The sequence below is a fragment of the Camponotus vicinus genome, unplaced genomic scaffold (assembly GCF_025532165.1).
Source record: "Camponotus vicinus isolate PSW18456_S1 unplaced genomic scaffold, iyCamVici1.0 SCAF_3, whole genome shotgun sequence".
Taxonomy (NCBI): domain Eukaryota; kingdom Metazoa; phylum Arthropoda; class Insecta; order Hymenoptera; family Formicidae; genus Camponotus; species Camponotus vicinus.
The window spans coordinates 24,310,330-24,329,528 of record NW_028141967.1 but is presented as its reverse complement, the minus strand read 5'-3'; the positions used below and the strand labels follow the sequence as shown (position 1 = coordinate 24,329,528).

General features: G+C 31.5%; 4 protein-coding genes across 6 annotated transcripts; 2 read left to right on the top strand and 2 right to left on the bottom strand.

Moving 5' to 3' along the window:
* Positions 1 to 894: 894 nt before the first annotated feature.
* Mh (DNA-dependent metalloprotease SPRTN) lies at positions 895 to 4,687 on the bottom strand. Its single transcript, XM_083095065.1, has 5 exons — positions 4,201 to 4,687; positions 3,512 to 3,666; positions 3,276 to 3,384; positions 3,059 to 3,178; positions 895 to 2,547 (listed from the first exon to the last, which is right to left on the bottom strand). Exons 1-5 carry the CDS (start codon positions 4,288 to 4,290, stop codon positions 1,006 to 1,008), a joined length of 2,016 nt encoding a protein of 671 aa, XP_082951191.1. The 5' UTR covers positions 4,291 to 4,687; the 3' UTR covers positions 895 to 1,005.
* On the top strand, positions 4,557 to 6,998 carry LOC145969177 (tRNA pseudouridine synthase-like 1). 3 transcript variants are annotated; one of them, XM_083095068.1, is made up of 7 exons: positions 4,557 to 4,928; positions 5,037 to 5,156; positions 5,468 to 5,586; positions 5,857 to 5,991; positions 6,065 to 6,211; positions 6,272 to 6,506; positions 6,577 to 6,853. In XM_083095068.1, exons 2-7 carry the CDS (start codon positions 5,058 to 5,060, stop codon positions 6,628 to 6,630), a joined length of 789 nt encoding a protein of 262 aa, XP_082951194.1. In that variant the 5' UTR covers positions 4,557 to 4,928; positions 5,037 to 5,057; the 3' UTR covers positions 6,631 to 6,853. The 3 variants fall into 3 exon arrangements, with proteins under 3 accessions (XP_082951194.1, XP_082951192.1, XP_082951193.1); XM_083095066.1 differs by having other exon boundaries at positions 4,559 to 4,928; positions 6,597 to 6,998; XM_083095067.1 differs by lacking the exon at positions 4,557 to 4,928 and having other exon boundaries at positions 5,011 to 5,308; positions 5,458 to 5,586; positions 6,597 to 6,998.
* Positions 6,944 to 8,202, top strand: LOC145969178 (dual specificity protein phosphatase 19). Its single transcript, XM_083095070.1, has one exon. The coding sequence runs from the start codon at positions 6,949 to 6,951 to the stop codon at positions 7,582 to 7,584; it is 636 nt and encodes a 211-aa protein (XP_082951196.1). The 5' UTR covers positions 6,944 to 6,948; the 3' UTR covers positions 7,585 to 8,202.
* Dp1 (satellite-binding protein 1 Dp1) lies at positions 7,892 to 18,140 on the bottom strand. The gene is made up of 23 exons (XM_083095064.1): positions 18,094 to 18,140; positions 17,901 to 17,969; positions 16,583 to 16,785; positions 15,741 to 15,956; positions 15,438 to 15,644; positions 15,108 to 15,323; positions 14,848 to 15,031; positions 14,431 to 14,745; positions 14,145 to 14,254; positions 13,910 to 14,066; positions 13,596 to 13,771; positions 13,380 to 13,511; positions 13,140 to 13,286; positions 12,896 to 13,054; positions 12,670 to 12,804; positions 12,362 to 12,580; positions 12,150 to 12,285; positions 11,896 to 12,047; positions 11,676 to 11,804; positions 11,488 to 11,598; positions 11,148 to 11,345; positions 10,815 to 11,033; positions 7,892 to 10,724 (listed from the first exon to the last, which is right to left on the bottom strand). The coding sequence occupies exons 3-23, from the start codon at positions 16,742 to 16,744 to the stop codon at positions 10,476 to 10,478; spliced, it is 3,729 nt and encodes a 1,242-aa protein (XP_082951190.1). The 5' UTR covers positions 16,745 to 16,785; positions 17,901 to 17,969; positions 18,094 to 18,140; the 3' UTR covers positions 7,892 to 10,475.
* Between the last annotated feature and the right edge of the window lie 1,059 nt (positions 18,141 to 19,199).

Here is a 19,199-nt window from a genome sequence, read left to right as displayed (position 1 = left end):
TATATAATTGTTATTATGGCTAGGATTTTCGGCCGACAAAATCGATTGACTGATCAGTGTCTGAAATTTCTATGTATTATTATCAATAAACTGATTGTTAACCACCTGATATAAAGCTGAAAATCAAAGCCGCACACACAATTATATGCTATTACAATATTTCTCATTTTTTTTCTATCGTAAAATACAAATTTTAGTAAATAATGAGCATAGATCTAATACATAAAATTATGACTAATTATTTAAAGCTTTAAATTTTAATTGATTTTACTAGCCTTAGAGAGTCATTTATTATTTATTAAAAAGTTATGCGCTAAGAATTCTAAGGTAACAGAATAGTTCTACACAAAAAGAATATAATAATTTATTTATTAAGCCTTAACCATTAAAAATTATGTTAAATTATACATATATATGCAAATATATATATATATATATATATATATATATATATATATATATATTTATATATATGCATACATTTTACATAAGTGAAGTTGATAAATACATCTGGCACAACAGATTTTGCTTTAACTCGTCTTTTTAATCATAATGTCATGTAATTTCAGACTTTTGTTTTATCCAATATATTATTTATTTAATAATTATTTAATAATTTTTAATAAGTATATAAATTAAAATATATGTGAAAATTTTTTAAAATTATATATATATATATATATATATATATATATATATATATATATATATATATGCATAAGAATGAAAAAATGTTTTCTCTCTCTTTGTCCCAAAATAGCATATTATTTTTTTTTTGTAAGATTACTTATTCATATATATTTAAATTGTATATTTAATTTTTCAATATTCTTTCACACAATTTATCTATAGTTTTTATTATATTCGTTTTTATATAAAAAATTGCGATATGTGTAAAAAATGAAAAAAAGATATTTATTAAGATAGTTTATTTAGCTACATATCAAGATGAAAAAAATGTGTTATTGGCTCCAAAAAAATAGTTCTTTTTGTTGGTAAGATCACTTATTCATTTTTAAGGCACATATCTAGATGCTGGTTCATAAGATTTTCTGGTATTATCTGCATACATACTGGACAAGGATATCTACTCTCCACAGAATTATTTTCTACAACAAGCATATCATCATTGTTCTGATCATTATCGTCATCTATTATCATTGTGTCGTCATTAAAAAGACTTCCAATACATTCTTCAAGATGTTCATTTAATGATGTCTCAGGTAGGAGCTGTATATTGCATACCAAACATTTGTGTTCGGAATCTGCTGCATCGCTCTTAATAGTACTAGTACTAGCATAAGATTGTGCTTTTGGAATTTCATTAACTATGGAATGATTTTCGATGACTACAGAATCATCTAGATCAGAACTAGAGAAACTATTTATACTAATTATACTATCATCATATGATGCACGAGAAGTAGAGGGAATGGCAGCTTTACGAACTGTATCTGCTTCCAACAAGCATTCATCAAGATGTTGGTTAATATCTGTAGATGGCAGTCTTTTGTTACAAACAGGACAGTTGACATATTCAGCTATCTCGTCTGGATTATTTAATCTTAAACGCTTATTAGAAATGGTATTTGTATCGATACTTTGTTCTACCGTTGATGTAGAAAACGTTCGAATAGGCAACATTAATTCTTCGTTATTATTGTTGTTATTGATATTGTTATTAATTTCATCAATCAATGTATTATCATTTATTAGGCATGTATCTACGTGTCTATATATGTTTTCTAAAGTCATAGGTACATTACACGTAGGACAAGGTACAGAATTATTTCTTGGTTGACTTAGATTTAAGACTGAATTATTAACAGATCTCTCTTGTCTCGCGATCGATTCTGATGAATTTCTTCTAGTTGATTCACGTCGGTGATTTTCATCATCATTTACATGCATAAATTTAGTCAACAGATTACTTTGACCACTGTTACTACCTCCCAAAACACCGGAACATGAAAATGTGGGGTTTTTAAAAACGCTCTTTGCGTTATCCTTTTCTACTGTTCCACTCGGGCCGCTAGTACCCCAGCCATGTACATTATTACTAGAGCCACCCAATTTTTTCATTCCTAATGACAAATCTTGGGTATTTTTCTCATTCATAGCACGAAACGAATTTGTACCATTATTATCTTTACTAGTACTAGGCTTATCATTATTTCTTTGAGTGAGTATTTTAGTGTCATTATTAGTAAGAGAGACCTTTGAAGATGTAGATTTAGCTGTTGCATCTATTGCTGGAGTATTCTTTGTGAACCAATCAGTGATACTTTTATTTGGTTTCTGATCTTTCGATTTTGATTTATCACTCTGCTTTGAATGGGATTTAAAGTTTTTCGGCTCTTTTATCTTTATAAACTCGCCATTGCATTTCCGTTGATGTTCGTCCCACCAGAAATCTGATGGGCCAGGTGCACGATTCATACTGCGTCGAACTGTACCAAAAAAAGGTGGCCTATGTTGGCAAGGCCCATTACACTTCCACCAATGTTGTTTGTACAATCTTACTTCATCATGAAAATTGTGATAAATCTGCAATTCGATATAAAAGTACTATATTAATATATAAAAAAATTTAGAATCTAACAAATATTATTTACAAAATTTATAATAGAATCTGACAAATATTAATTATTATTATGATGAATATGCAAATTTTATTATTTCTAAAAATGCAATATTTCCAAATATTTGCTTTTTAGAATTTTTTCAAATTGAATCCAATTTATTCACATTTTAATAATTTTTTTAGATATGATCTACTCAAAATTTTTGAGTAAATAATATTAAATTGTTATACATATTAATATTATGAACATATTTGTATAAAAACTTTACACTGGAAGATAATTTTATTTTTCTTATTAAATTTACGAAATTATTGATGTATTTGGTCAGCTTATTTTATTGAAAGTTAAAATAATTTTAATTATAATGCAGATAGTTTTGAGAATTATTTGTATTTAATGTATGTTTTGTAATAATAATCACATGTTTTTAATAATATATCATAAATATTAAGATGACCAAATTATTAACTCACTGTTATATTGGTTCCTGCTTCTTTATTTATCCTGTACATATGTTTGCAGAAATTTGGTCCATGACCATCTCTGTCACGATCATTATTTGTTAAGAATAAGTATGCATGAATCATCTCGTGCTGCAATTTAATACAATAAAATACCATTAATATATAAAGTTTCTAAATTGTTTTTATAATTGTACACATTAATACTTGTATGTATTAAAACGTTTACCAATAAAGTTTCAACAAGATCTTTCCTTGGTCTAAGTTTAAGTAAAGGTGCACTGAGGGATATGATACATTCTTTATTACGCGAGTGAAAAGTGCAAACTCCAGCACAACTATAAATACATATATATATTTCTATATATAATTATAGATATTTTGCATATAAATAACATAATAACATTTATATATAAATATATTGATACAAACTATACTATTTTATATTTAAAAAGAAATATTTACCTTGTCATTCTATTACTCCACTTAACCTGAACAGGAGACAAAACACTCCAAAAGAAACGTGTATTGAATTGTACAAATAATGTATGAATATTAGGGGTAGGATCGATAAATTCTAGTGCCTTGTCGACCAATGTTTGTATATAAATGGTATTCTCCTGAAAACAAGTATTCTTTTTCAATACACAATGTATACAAAAAATATTAGTTCTAGAACATGTGTGTGTTTACTTTCATACATTATATTAATTATATATTCTTGACCTCTTAACAGTTTTTAGGGTAAATGTATACAGTAGCACTTTCTCACAATATTTGTTATATTATAATTTTTTATATTTATTTTTTGTATAAATTATGTACATCTATATGCCTATATATGCTTATATCATTGTACTTTAACAGTAAAGATTTTATAATTTAAGAAAAAATTTCTTTTAATGGCAAAGTAATGATTTGTTATCATTATTTTATTTTGAATGTTATAAAAGATATATAGATATACAAAAATCTTACTGAAACTGATGAGAAAGGATATCAGTGCGAAAATAGTCCATATACTTAGCGATAACTTTCTTTTCCAGTTTCTCCAATTTATTTAAAGGAATATCGATTTAAGGACAAATTTATAAGTCTGACACATTTATACAATACAACTACATGCACGATTAAAATTGCTCCATAACAAATACCTTTTCTAGATTAATTGCATTTTCCGTTACGCCTAAACAATTGAGTTTTTCATGCATGTCATATGCCAAGTGGAGATCTTGCGATGCCATTATTTCTCTGACAGCCTTTGTTCACCTTATTTCACACAAGAAAAAATGATGAGATACTTTCTCTTCCTCTCCTTCTATTTCTCTCTCTCTCTCTCTCTCTTTCTTTCTTTGATATGCTTTCAGCAACGTTTATTTATTGGAATGTCTTATGTATCAGGTGAAAATAAATAGAGAAATATTGACTTTATTTTTACATATTTCACAAGACATTTCACACATTCGCACAATATGATTTATATCCATTTAAATCTAATGATAATTTTAGGAGCCTGAAAATGACACGAAACGACAACCGACGACAACACAATCACGACAATCGAGTAAGCAAGTATAGAATAGCTTAGAAGGACCGAGAGAAAAGGAATGTGGAAGAAAGTTAGATGGCGAAACTAGTGTTACGATTCCGGTATATGGTACTTCCGGGTCGGATTTTTCGCGCATGCGCTCCAGTCAACTAACAAGGTTAAAGAAAAGAGGTTATAATAACAGATGTTCCAACCTCTCTATTTTTATTCAATGTCTAAAATTTCTTTAATTTATTTTCAATAATCAACACATTTTACATTTATACTCTTCTGTATTTAAAAACATAAAATATGTGTTTGACATTTTAAGAAAGAGAGAGAGAGAGAGAATAGGTAAGTAAAATTAAATGGAAAAAAGTGCTGTACTTTTTATATAAACACACATGGCGATCGAGCTGATGAGATTTGAATTCTGTTAAAAATCTTTAAATTTGTAAATAGGAACAATGATTTATAATATTGATGAATATTGAAGCAATATCGCGCAATAAAATTCTCAAAGGGAAATATCTCATAAGGAACAGAAATTCAAATCTACTTGACGTATCATTGCAAGGCAAGGTTGTGGACTTGTTGAATGATTGTTGCTAGAATTATAAGATTTATTGTCATCGTAATTACTATGCGATAAGACATTATTGCTCTCGTTTTTGTAAAAAGGCAATTATGGTACGATATTTGCTTAAATTTTCGTACATTGGTACACAATACAGGTACAACATAAAGCACTCATATTTGATTTAATCGTATGCAACAAGCATAACATAAACGCACGGGCGTTTGCGTGAAATTTTTATATATTTGTAGCAGTTTCATGTTTTTTTTTATCGTGGAAATGTAACGTGATAATATTTTCGTAAAGGGGTTTGCAGAAACAAGTTGGCGCCGATTTTGTACGGGACACAGATTCTATTCAAGGTGCTTTGGAAACTGCTTTATTAACCATCTTGCCAAAGAGTCTAATCAGACCGTCTATAATTCTTTCCAGCAGGTAATTTTATGTTACCTTTGTTTACAATTTTTTATAATAGTCTCTGTAATTTGCAATATTTAATAATCACAATAATATAATTATTTGTTAATGATTTGTATATTGAAGATTATAAGTACACGCACAGTTTCATTGTGCATAAACTATTTTCCTAGAAGAAGTACTTTTTCTTTGACAAAGCTGAATATGACTAATTGATTTAATTATTATTATTATATTTCTATTTAGTGTTTGTATTTATCTCTTATCAAACTCTAAAAATTTTCATAGAACAGATGCTGGAGTTCATGCTTTATGCAACACAGGGCATGTGGAACTTGAAAACAAATATGGTCAAATATATGATACATCAAGAATAAAACAATATGTTAATCGTTATTTTACCAAGTGTGGTCATGACATCAGGTATAACTAACAAATTTTAGAGATTCTTAAATTTCATTATGTTTTAACATATTTATAAAAATTCTTTTTATAGATTGCTGGAGTGTATACCTGTTACAAAGGATTTTCACGCAAGATATTGTGTAAAATCTCGAACTTATATGTATAGATTTATGATACCTAAAGTAGCTGAGGAGCATCGGGTACCCCTTGTGGAAGGGATACATACTTTTCATTTGAGGTTTGTTAGATGAGAAAAAATAAAACTAAACACACTGTTATAATAACATATGTTTTTCAGAGCATACAATTTTGATATAGATAGAACGAAACGTGGTACAGAATTGTTTATGGGAATAAAAGACTTTACTACATTTAGCGCGAAAAATGAAGGACAGCATAATATTCGATATGTACGTTCCTTACATTCTTTCACTTTGGAAGAGACACAGCCTTTAATGCCATTTGATCCACTGTCCAAAAATTTTACATACTGGAACTTTATATGTAGTGCAAGATCTTTCTTATATAATCAAGTAATTTTATTCAAATATATTTTACTTTAAGACACATTATATATATTATTCATAAATACATTTGCGAAAGGTTGTAATTACTCTTTGCAGATCAGACGTATGGTCGGCGCTTTATTTGCATTAGGATTAGGGAAAATAACGGAGAAAGATATCATTGTGATGTTACAAGTTCCTTCTCATTATAACTGGGATTCTCGTGCTACATGTGCACCACCACATGGCTTACATCTATTGAATGTAGAATATGATCCAGATCAATTAAGACATTGTACTATATTAGAAGAACAAAAAGAAAAACTGCAGTTGGAAAAATAAAAAAAGAAAATAATTGTTTCACACTATTAGAATACTGCAATAATTGAAAAATATTTTATTTGTATGACGAACGATAGTAGGGAAACAAGAATTATCTTAAAATATATTATATTTAACATTATTTCTAATGCAAGTATATATGAAATGTAAATTATTATTAAAAAATCTTTCAATGGATTTACAAGATCTTATCGCAAAAAAGAAATTATCGTTAAAATCGTGTAAAACAGTGATAACAGATCCGCTTGGTAACAAGTACGAGATTGAACATGGTCAAATTAAGGAATTGGAGAAAAGTTTACCGTTTGTAGTAGACGAAAGACCCGACTTGCGTGTCGCCTATATAATACCAGGTTTGTATCTTAGCTCTCAAGATCCAGCAGTTTGCAAAGATATATTAAAAAAATACGAAATACGACATATTTTAAGCATAGGCGTTAACATTTCTGAGAGATTCGACGATATTCAGTATCATACCTGTGACTTGTTAGACTTGCCAGAATCGAATATAATACCGTTGCTAAAAAGGTGCGTCGATATTATACACGCGACTCGTAAAGAAAATATCCTTGTGCATTGCAACGCTGGTGTCTCTCGCTCTCCTGCTATTGTTATCGCTTATTTGATGATTCATATAAAATTATCATATGATGAAGCTTACAGCAAAGTAAAAGAAGCGAGAAGTTGCATTAGGCCTAATGATGGATTTATAAAACAATTACGTAGTATTGAAAATAGAACTTTTGTTAATGAGTTGTCATAGTGTTCTAATATATCTATATTAAAGACAACTTATACAAATATTTATATAATGCAGAATACATTACATACTATATTGTGTGAAATATATTGTGATGATAATATTAAATATTTATCAAATATTTTTTTAAATGTTTACATTTATATAAACACTTTTTATATTATAATGTATTTCATACAATATGGTGTATAATATGTGTGTGTATGTATGCATATAAAATTGCAAATATATATATATGCAATTTTAGATGTCATAAAGATCATAAAGAAACAGGAAAATATAGTAGATATAGATACGTATAAGAAATGGATCAATGGATCAATGTAGAATATATTGTTACAATAGAGAATTCATGTGTTATAACATTATTTACTTAAGTGTACAGAGAATATTGTTTCATATATATAATTACAATATTTTTATATCATAACTCATTAGAAAATTAGATTCATGCACAGCATCTATCAAATCTTAGCCAAAATTAAGTATATTAAAATTTTTACTAATTCTGGCTTCTTTTCTTATATTTACCATGCATTGGAGATGACACATAGGTCGCTGTACCAAGTAGATTTATAAAAATTACTGTAAATCTAAAAAATATAAGTGAATTTCTGTATACATGATAATCCTATTATTTCATTCATAATAGTAGTGTATCATTGTACCCGTGGTACCTATTACTTCTCTTTCTCTTCTATTACATATTATATAGAATAATTATTATCAGTATCCATATATATGTGTTTACATGTGATGTGTATATATACAGGCTGTCCCAGAATCACTGGATGATACTTTAGAGACAGATTAACCAATCTGGAATAATTTAGTAAAAAATATCGAAGATTAAATTATTGTCGAGACAATAAAAATATCATCAATAGCTTCAAAATTGTAAACTATTGAAAAACTTTTTACAAGTAAAATTTTAGAAATGTAAAATGATCTATGAAAAGATTTTAATTTATGAAACTTGATTATATGCAATATTAAAATTGCAAAGATTGTGATAAATAATATAAATATATTCTGAGATTTTTGCAAAGAAAGAATAAATTTCCTGAATATATATACACAATTCTGAGTATGTATCTATTTCGAGAGTATCTTCCAGTGATTTACAGATATCCCAGATAAATGCAATATATATATATATATATATATATATATATATATATATATATATATATATGTATATGTATATTGCATTTATATATTTATATGTATAATCTAATATTCACATTCCTCCAACAATTGAAATGAGCTGTCTTGAAGAAAATAGACAAGGCACTTGAACTGAATATCCTTTTCTTAGCTAGTTGGCCTCATAAATAGTAGAATGCAAAGGACTTGCACATCAAACGGTAGAATGTAGAACAAATAAATAAAGCCGGCTATCGAAAGGAATTCGTGTATCGTTCGCTATTCGTAACATTCAAAATTTGACCATTCTCTGCAACGGTGCCAATTTCGCTGTATAATGTGTCTCAATAAGTTTTGAGCGGCGCGCACGGGAGAGATCAAGGCCTTCTAAATACCGTGTTCCTTCAATATGTAATATTATGTGATTGCTTGTAAGGCAAAAAATAGCATAAGTTTTAGTTTGCATTGCGATGCTAAAGATACAAGAAAATGATCTCTCTACTTATACTGAGAAGTTGCAAAACGCATAACAAATGGCATAAAATACATTTCCCTGTCTCTATAGAGCATCAGAAAATTCACTCACGAAAATTACATCGGTGTTTTAATCCCCGATTGTATAAATCTATTATTTGGGCATTATCTATATCATTAATGAGAGAATGTACTCAATGCATCGACAGAGTTTTCGTTTATGTCACGTCCAAACTCTTAGAGATGTGAATAGAGTTTGTAGTAATATGATAAAAAATTGCGCGAGTTGCTATAAGGAATAAGTTTTTCCTTTGAAAGCCCCCTAACACGTTTTTTCCCTTTTTGATTCACAAAGATTTTACGATATAAATTTTAACAATTGTGTGATGTAGTTTAGAAGCCACTTGATTCAAGTGGCACAGAATAACGAGAAAATGCGCGATATATATGTACAAAAAAATATAAATAAATTAACAAATTATTATGCTAAGTCCAACGAAAAACGTATACGACTTTCTGCAGTCTACACGCAATACAAAGATTATGTATCTGTGAAAGTAATATAATATACACGAATATAAATTGGCTAAATTCTGCAGAAAGAGACTGGCGCATGCAAAAAATATTTGTCCTTTATCATAGAATACAAACTATACACAGAGAGTTTACGGTCAATTTGTATTTTAAAATGAAGGACATTGTTGCGGAACATAATTGGTTGTACTTTGCAATTTTTGCGGGCTTGGTCTCTTTTCTGTAGAATGCCGATCCGATCATTTCCCACGAAGCCACAGTCTTAAGTACAACATATCTGTATCTGGAAAGCATATCATTAGAAATACAAGCCAGATTAAATCATACACACAATGTGTGCTATATCGTCCGATTAGAACGAGTGGTAAGATCAGGACAATATGCATTACAGTTACAGATATATAGAACATCGGTATTATGAATTGTAAATATAAACATCATCGTCGAACGCGTTGTGTAGTAAACCAGTGTCAGAGTCCAATAGAATGGCCAGGTCGTATGCAGCAACGTCAGTAATGGAACAGGGAACCACCCAACACAAGTGCACATATGCGTGTTATGATGTGTGTCTGTGTTTGTGTGTGTGTACATGCATATGATTAAATGTAATGTGTTTTATATATTGTTTGTCAGAGGAAAGTTACCTTACATCATTAACTTACACGTTCCACCCATTGTTTATCTTTTTTTTTTGTCTTTTTTGTTTGAATGAAAGGATTTTTTAGATTCTATATGTTTTTTTAACGCTTAATTCCCCAGGGACCGTCTGGGGTCGCGACGGGCACGTGGGAATAACCGGCAAACTGCGGAAAGTCTTCTACGCTATCTGTGTTGGGCGCGCTTTGAGGCTGCTGCTGTTGCTGTTGCTGCTCCCACGGTCCACCCTTCACGATGAAGCCGGTATCGTTTTCGTTGCCGCCGGCATTGATGTCGTCACGTTGAGGCGAACGCAGACTCTCACGATATTCGTTCTCTATTACATCTTGCATCTGTCATAACGATTTTTTTTTTATTTACAATTACAGATTCGCTTCTACTTAATGAATAATTTTCACGTAGTGAGCACGCTATATACTTACGTATTCTTCCTCTAGATTTAGCAAACGCTCCCTCGCATCGGCTACATTCTCTTCGGCACCCACGATCGTCACGATATTAGGATCGGCGTCGGTTTTTCTCGGGAATTTTATATCGACTTTATATTCATCCATGATTTTACGGATGTTTCTACCTTTCGCACCAATCAAACGCGAGTGCACGGCAGCATTTATCTGTACCTCCTCTTTAGTTAAACCGTTCTAAAATGATACAAGAGAAAAAAATAAGTTGCAATGCACAAGTATATAGTGAACGTTGTTAGGTACAACATTTTTGTAATTAAATGCTTCCGATGTAAGAGAGCTAAAACTCACCAATTCGTTGACAATCTTCATAATATCGTCCCGAGCACTATACGCATTCTTTTCGTATCCAGTTATCGTGATAATGTGCTCCTCGGGATCACCCTTGCGCGGGAAATTAATTTGAACATCATGGTCACTACGTATTTTACTGATCACCGCTCCTTTTCGACCAATTATTTTTGGATGATATTCCGGATCGACTTCGAGCTATATATTGAATGATATGCATGTAATATACTTCATATAAAAAAGTTTGATGTTAATTTCTCTTCTTAAACTTGATCAGATACTATTTCTCTTTCAAAATTAAACTTTAGATATTGAAACATTTGTTATATCAAAAACTCACCTTCAATTCAAAGGATTTTAATGCTCGGTCTTCTCGTTCAGCTTTCAACGTCTCGCATTTTTCAAGAATAGCTTCCTTGGCCCTTAGAACACATGACGGCGTTCCAGAGATCTAAGAAATAAATGAGGAATAAATACATGCGAATGAAATAAACGTCTATATCTCGCAAATCGAATGAAACAATTTACCTTGATATAATCAAGTTTTTCCTCTGCCGGGGAGAGCATAATGTGTACATCATAGGTATTCATTAGTTCTCGCACGTCTTTACCTTTTTGTCCAATTATCGAGCGATGAAAATCGAACGGTACGTCTACCTAAGTGTGAAAGAAAAAAAAAAAACAAGTTTACTTGAAACTGTTTTTATAAATGTACAAAATAATTCGGTTCACGAGAATATAAACTAACTTGGATTGTAATAGGTACGAGATCAAGTAAAGCTTGCTTGGCAGCAGCAACGTTCCCCGGTTGCCCGGTAATGCGAATTATATCGCAAGGTAGAACAATCTCTCCGGCTTCTCCGTTTTCACCGTTAATCTGTTCCGGTATTTTTTGCTCTTCTAGAATGATAATATTTGCAAATAATCAATATCTTTGTACATTCAAGGAAAATTGCATAAATGATAAGAATATGCATAAATGATAAGAAAATTGATATTAACCATAAACATCGCGATCAGGGAATTTAATTTGCACGTCGTACTCAGATGTTATATTTTGCACCTTGCGACCTTTGGCACCCATCACCGTGCGATGATGCTTTTGTGGTATTACACATTCCACTGTTACCATAGATTCCTAGACGATCAGGAGGACAAAGCGATAAGTATACAATGCGATTGCGCGTACAACGATTCGTCCGTAACGTACTTACCAAATCTTGGACGATTTCACGCATACGTTGTTTCGCCGCTTCTATACATTCATGTGAGCCTTTCAGGATAACGCGATCGCTGTCGACGCCTGCTCGTGGAAAAGATATTTGCACGCCGCCACATTCGTCAGCGATTCGGTGTAAAACGCCGCCTCTTCGCGCTACGAAATGTCTATGGTGCTTAGGATCGATACGAATTTCACCCTCGATAATGTTGTCCTGTGGAAATGCATTAAGAAGATTTTTAGAGATAATTACATCTATCATTCATATATATAGATTACTCAAAAGTAACAATCCCCACATACAATTTCCTTGATTGTAGTTTCCAATTCGGCTTTAGCTTTCTCGACTGCTTCCTTCTTGCCCATAATTGTAATCACTTCTTTATCTTGATCTTCGTCCGTCGGGAATATAATTCGTGCGCCTGTGGATTCTCTTATCTATAAAGAAAAGGATTACACAGATATTTATTTATTTTTTAGATGCTATCAATGAAATAGAATGCTACAATTTTGTCTTCATGTAATTTACCTTCTTGATGTTGGCACCATTCTTTCCAATGAGGAATTTATGATGTTGAACTTTGGCACGCACTTCAGTCGAAAAACTGGATAATTGTTTCTCGTTGCTTAATTCCAAGAGTTGCGCTTTCGCTTTCTCCACATCGTCCTTTGGACCTCTGATACTGACCTGTGCATATATTTATCAAATCTATCAGTAAAAACTTTAATCAATCAAAAAATGATATTGTACAAGCTCTTCTTTTTTCTTTTACCTTATCGCTTTTACTTTCTGCTGTAGGGAATTTGATTGTGACGCCTCCGCAATCTTCCATAATAGAATGTATTAATTTACCTCCAGTACCGATGAGAGAATTGTAAAACTTTGGTGGAATAGTGATCTCCTCGGTAACAATGTTAGCCTAGCATAATAAATAATATTTTATATGTATTTTCTCGTTATATGGATACATATTTTATATCCATACAGTATATAATAAAACATAGACATTTACCAATTCATTTTGAATCTTTTGTATCATCTCCTTAGCTTTCTCCACATTTTCTTTCTTTCCAGTAATAGTTATAACATCGCTCTTTTCGCCTTCAGCAGGTAAATCGATTTTTGTTTGCGTCTCTTCCCTGATCTGTATCATATAATCCATAGATATAGATATACAAGGATAACAAGCGAATTATAAACAATCTGATAAAACAATCTGATACGAAACCTTGCGGATATTAACGCCGCCTTTTCCGATGACAAACTTGTGAAACTGTTTAAAAATAGGTACTTCCAATACATGATTGCTTTCATTTAATTCTTTCACTAGTTTCATCAGGTGTTTATGGCACTTGTCAACATCTTCTTTCGGTCCTCTAATCTTTACTATATCTCCTTTTTCAGCTGGGAAAGAAAAAAAATTTGATTTTAACTCAGAAAATATTTTTATCATATTAAAATGGTGCAAATGTTTCATTATAACAAAATAAATGAAACAATGAAATCAGACACATGTACACACACATAATAAATATTGTTTACCTGGCCCAGGTATAGTAATTTGTACTTGATTGAATTTATCTCTAATTTCTTTGATATTATCTCCTTTGTTGCCAATTATGTTACGATAATATCTGTGATCTATAATCACATCTTTTTCTTTCTCATTCTCTAGCTTTTTCACCATTTCTACAAGTTCCTAAATTATTTATAAAACAAATGTTAATGTTTTCATCTATTTAATGATAACTGTTGTTTGCTAATAATGGATACATACTGTTTGAGCTTTTAATACACCAGCAAGATTACCTTCAATACGAATAACATTACTGCCATCATTTTCAGAGATACTAATCACAACACCTGTTCCTTCTTTAACACGGTTCACTGGTAAAAAAAAAAGAAGGAAATTTGTAATGTAAATATTACAAATATTCTAATGTAAGTAATATAAGTATTTTAATGTAAATAAAAATCTTGAATATTTTCTTTTATATTTTAGACAAAGATGATGTAGGTAATTGTAGATACTAAATATTGCAAAATAATTAAAATCGACTTACCATTGCAACCATTTTTCCCAATGATATGTTTGTAAAATCTTGGGTCAACATTCAGTTCTGTGAAAGTGAGTTTAGCAATAAGATCATTGGCCATGAGCTGTAGCTCATTTTGCGCTTTCTCTACTTCTTCAGGTGGACCTTCTATCTTAATTTTATCCTCCTTTCCTGTAAACTCTACATTTACTTTCGGCATTTCTTGAGTAATTTTCTTGATATTTACACCCTTGCGTCCAATGATGTATTTATGTATCCAAACTGGAGCTTCCACCACAGCAGTACGGACACTGTTTGCCTTTTCATACACCTTGTTAAGTGCTACAAGTACAAACATATATGGAATACATTATAAACACATATATTATTTATAAAAAAATTTAATTAACAATATTTAATGTATCCAATTTTTAGATTTCTTACCTTGACCAAGTTTCTCTTGGGGTCCTCTAAGGGTTATAGTGCCAGTGGCCGAGTCAGGCGCAGGCATCTCTACACTTACTCCAGTTGTTTGTAATATCTCTGCTATGGTACTGCCACGAGGTCCAATTACATATTTGTGTTGAGATTTGGGAACTTCTACAGATACTGTAGTACATCTTTTTTCCTATATTATTTATAAATTATGTATATTACAGGGTATATATTACAACATATTGCACAAAATATTTTTTCCAACATACCATGTCTTTGTAGATACTTTCAATCTTTTGCTTTGCAGCTAAAACTCCTTCCTTTTCGCCAGCTATGGTTATTTCATCCTGCTGTACCGATGCAGGAGGGATATTGATACGAGCACCAGTTTCTGCCATCATAGCATTGAGATTTTCATTATGCGCACCATATATGAATGGATGATATATTTTTGGCACAGTTATTCTTTCGAAAGCTTTTCTAGACTGCAACATTTATAATAAAATGGTTGAATATTGATATAATATCAATATATTGTATATATAAGATATATATATATATATATTTGCAATTATTTTTATCATTATTTTTAGAATTACCTGTTCATCAGAGATAACTCTAATTTCATGTTCAGCCTTTTCAATGCCTTCCTTTGTTCCTGTAATTGTTATTATATCTGATTGATCTTGCACACCAGGAACATTAATTTTTGTAGCAGTTTTCTGTTCCAGATCTTTTAATCTCTGTCCTTGCTTTCCAAGAATCCAACGATGATGATCCTTAGGAATACTAATTTGCTTACTTGCCTATAAAAATTGATTAGAAGTTGCGATATAAATTTATTGAGTATATCTATAAAGAACAAAGTACATCAATACAATGACATTAAAGTAATATTATACCTGAGTTTGAAATGTTGTTAAAATGCGTCGTTTGGCTTCCAGAACCTGATTTTGCTTTCCAGTTATAAGAAACGTTAGAGACTGATCCTTAGATGATGCAATTTCAATAATAGTATTTGTTTCTTTCATGATGGTTTTACATGTACGGATAGATTCACGTTCGCCAAATTTATCACTATGATCAAACTTGCGCTCTTCCCCTGGTACACGGAACATCTATATATAAAAAAAAAATATATATATATATAAAATTAATCAAGAAAATAAATATAACATTAAAGAATTTTAAAGATATTTCAATATTTAAATTTCCAGGAAAAAAAGTTATAATGTAAAAAAATCAGTTTTCAGAATTATAATGTATGCAAAAAGATGTTAAAATATAAAATTGAATAATTATATAGATTTTTTTAGTTTTTTAACTAGTTACAGTGACTTTCAATCTATATGTATAAAGAGCCTCTGTAGTAGCTTGCCAAAAATTGTCTATATGTACAGAGATATAGTATTATTTTCAGCCAGTAAACAAGTCTTATTATCTTAATCATCAAGTTACAATAATTTGCACAAGTGTTTCAATTCTTGCAAAAATAAAATGCAAGATAAAATTCTACCTCAACCTTTATAAAAAAAAATATCTTTACAAATTATTTTTAAAGCAAGACTTTGCTGCTTAATAATGCTCATATGATTTTATCATCCAGAGATTAAATATTTTACAAATACATGTTATAAATTTTAATATCTCTCTTCTAACAAATTTATATATCTTTCATGCTTATTTAATTAAAAGAAAGATTACTAAGTAGCAAGAAAAATGTATAAAATTTACAAATTTCTACCTGTGTAATAGTTATACGTCCAAGCTGTAAACTGTTGTTTATAGAAAATATGTTTAACTGTCCAGAGTTGGAACTAGATGATTCGGGAAGGACAGGGAATGTTTCATCATAAGTAGGTGGCTCGTAGGCCGTTCCCTCTTCCATTACTGACTGCTGCTGCATTTTGGGGTTGTCCTGTTTCGTGCCAAGTCCTTACAGTAGCACTACAATACAAATAAGAGTATTTCATTTTATTAGACATTCTTATAATTAAATGATGATAATATATGATGAATATATGATGAATATATGATGATAAATATGGATATACTATAAAGTATATAACGTATATGTAAATGTAATAAAACTCATATTTATTAGAATATAATAAAAGAAAAAAATATATATATATATACACATATCCATATGTGCATTTTTATATATATACCATATATAATATATACACATGCACAGGAATTTTTAATTTTTAAGAAACATGTGAGAAAAAATGTTGCATTGTACAAAGAATGGAATTATAATAATATGAGGAAAGATTTTACATAAAATGTAAAAGGATTTCAATATATCATTATCGTGAATTTTCACGATAGTTTGTTAAAAGTCTTAATATCACGACGAATGGAAAGATAAATTATCATTGCGGCAAAACAGGAAAGGAGTGGAGGGGGGAGGGGGAAGGGAGAGAAAGATGGAAAAAAAATTTTCATATCGAAGATAAATTTTTTTTCTCGAACATAGAAACCGAATAATCGCTCGAATATTTCCACGGAAACCGATTCGAATCGGTAATTGAGGCTTTCGCAACATCATATACATACGTATGCATATGTATGTATTTTTTTTGCATCTAAACTCGCTACAATATGCGTGCTCTTTCGGAGCAATCTTGACTTTACGACCATTCGATTGGCCTTCCGTCAATAAGTAAAGGACTTCTAAGGCTTTCCTTAAAGCTAGCGAATTTTCCAGCCGGATGAGGACGATATTAACCGAGACTCGAGCAAGTGCGAGGTGTTAAGCGCAGGAAGCATGTCAATGACCAGTAGCCGAGACAGCGACCACCACCATATGGAATGGAGTGTTAACTTGACACGTCACGAGATCGCTAACCTCTCTCACGTCGGGGCCCAACATCTGCACATCGCGACTGGACGAGAAAGGACGGTCCTGCGACACGAAGGGACGAAGAAAGCGGAAGGAGAATCGGCGAGCGAAGGCGACGTTACGGGAGGAGGAAGGCGCGCGTTTTCCTCGACACGAGGCGAGGACGCACCAGGGTACAGCACACGGGAGAATTTCTGAGAAATTTGCTACTTACTCTACCGTAATAAAGAAATCCGGCCAAGTAATAAACGCGTATTACGTAGCCAGTTTAACGGTGATTTGCCTGAAACAGTACAACGTCGGTTACGAGGAACGAGCAACGTATTTCGAGAGCACGAGATCTAATTAAATTATCGTGGAACGAATTATCGCTCCATTACTCGAGAGATATCCGTGACTACTCTTACCGGTAACGCAAAGTGAAATGAGACGGGACGGCTGAAAGTTACCGCAGTCTCAGGGAAAATATCGGAGCCTGCGTGTCATACGTTTGCACTTGTCGTACGAGCCTGTACGATGCGGACGTACCGATTGGCCGGTGTTGGAAGAAACTTTGACAATTCTAGAGACCCTCTCTAACCGATAGCCAATCAGAACAGTTGGACAAAACATTTTTTAAACCGTAATTACACTACGGGTTGTAGACTTGGTTGGAATTGACCAATGAGAGTAGCCGGCCGACAAATTGCTTTGTTCTGATTGGTCAATTTCAACTGCAACCGAGCCCGCAACCCGTAGTGTGATTACGGCTTTAGGTCGATATTACATTTGTCGTGCGACAAATTTTTTAAACATATTCATTGGCTGCGGGATAATAATTTTTTGAGTCTTTAGAAACTTTCTATCCCGCAGCCAATCAATATGTTTGAAAAATTTGACGTATGACAAGTGTAATATCAGCTCAAGGCTAATATTATTTTAAGCACATTGATTGGCTGCGGGATAGTAATTTTTTGAGTCTTTAGAAACTTTCTATCCCGCAGCCAATCAATATGTTTGAAAAATTTGACGTATGACAAATGTAATATCAGCTCAAGGCTAATATTACATTTGTCGTATGACAAATTTTTTAAGCACATTGATTGGCTGCGGGATAATAATTTTTTGAGTCTAGAAACTTTCTATTCTGCAGGCAATCGATGTTTGAAAAATTTGACGTATGACAAATGTAATATCAGCTCAAGGCTAATATTACATTTGTCGTACGACAAATTTTTTAAGCACATTGATTGGCTGCGGGATAGTAATTTTTTGAGTCTTTAGAAACTTTCTATTCTGCAGCCAATCGATATGTTTAAAAAAATTTGACGTATGATAAATGTAATATCAGCTAAAGGCCCATATTCTGAATCCTCTTTTATCGATAAAAGTGCCTCTAAAAGTGGCATATAAGCCTTCTGATTGGCTACAGGCCACTTTTAGAAGCACTTTTATCGATAAAAGAGGATTCAGAATATGGGCCTAAGACTGCGATCAGGAAGACTCTAGAGATGCCTCGAAGCGTCAACCAATC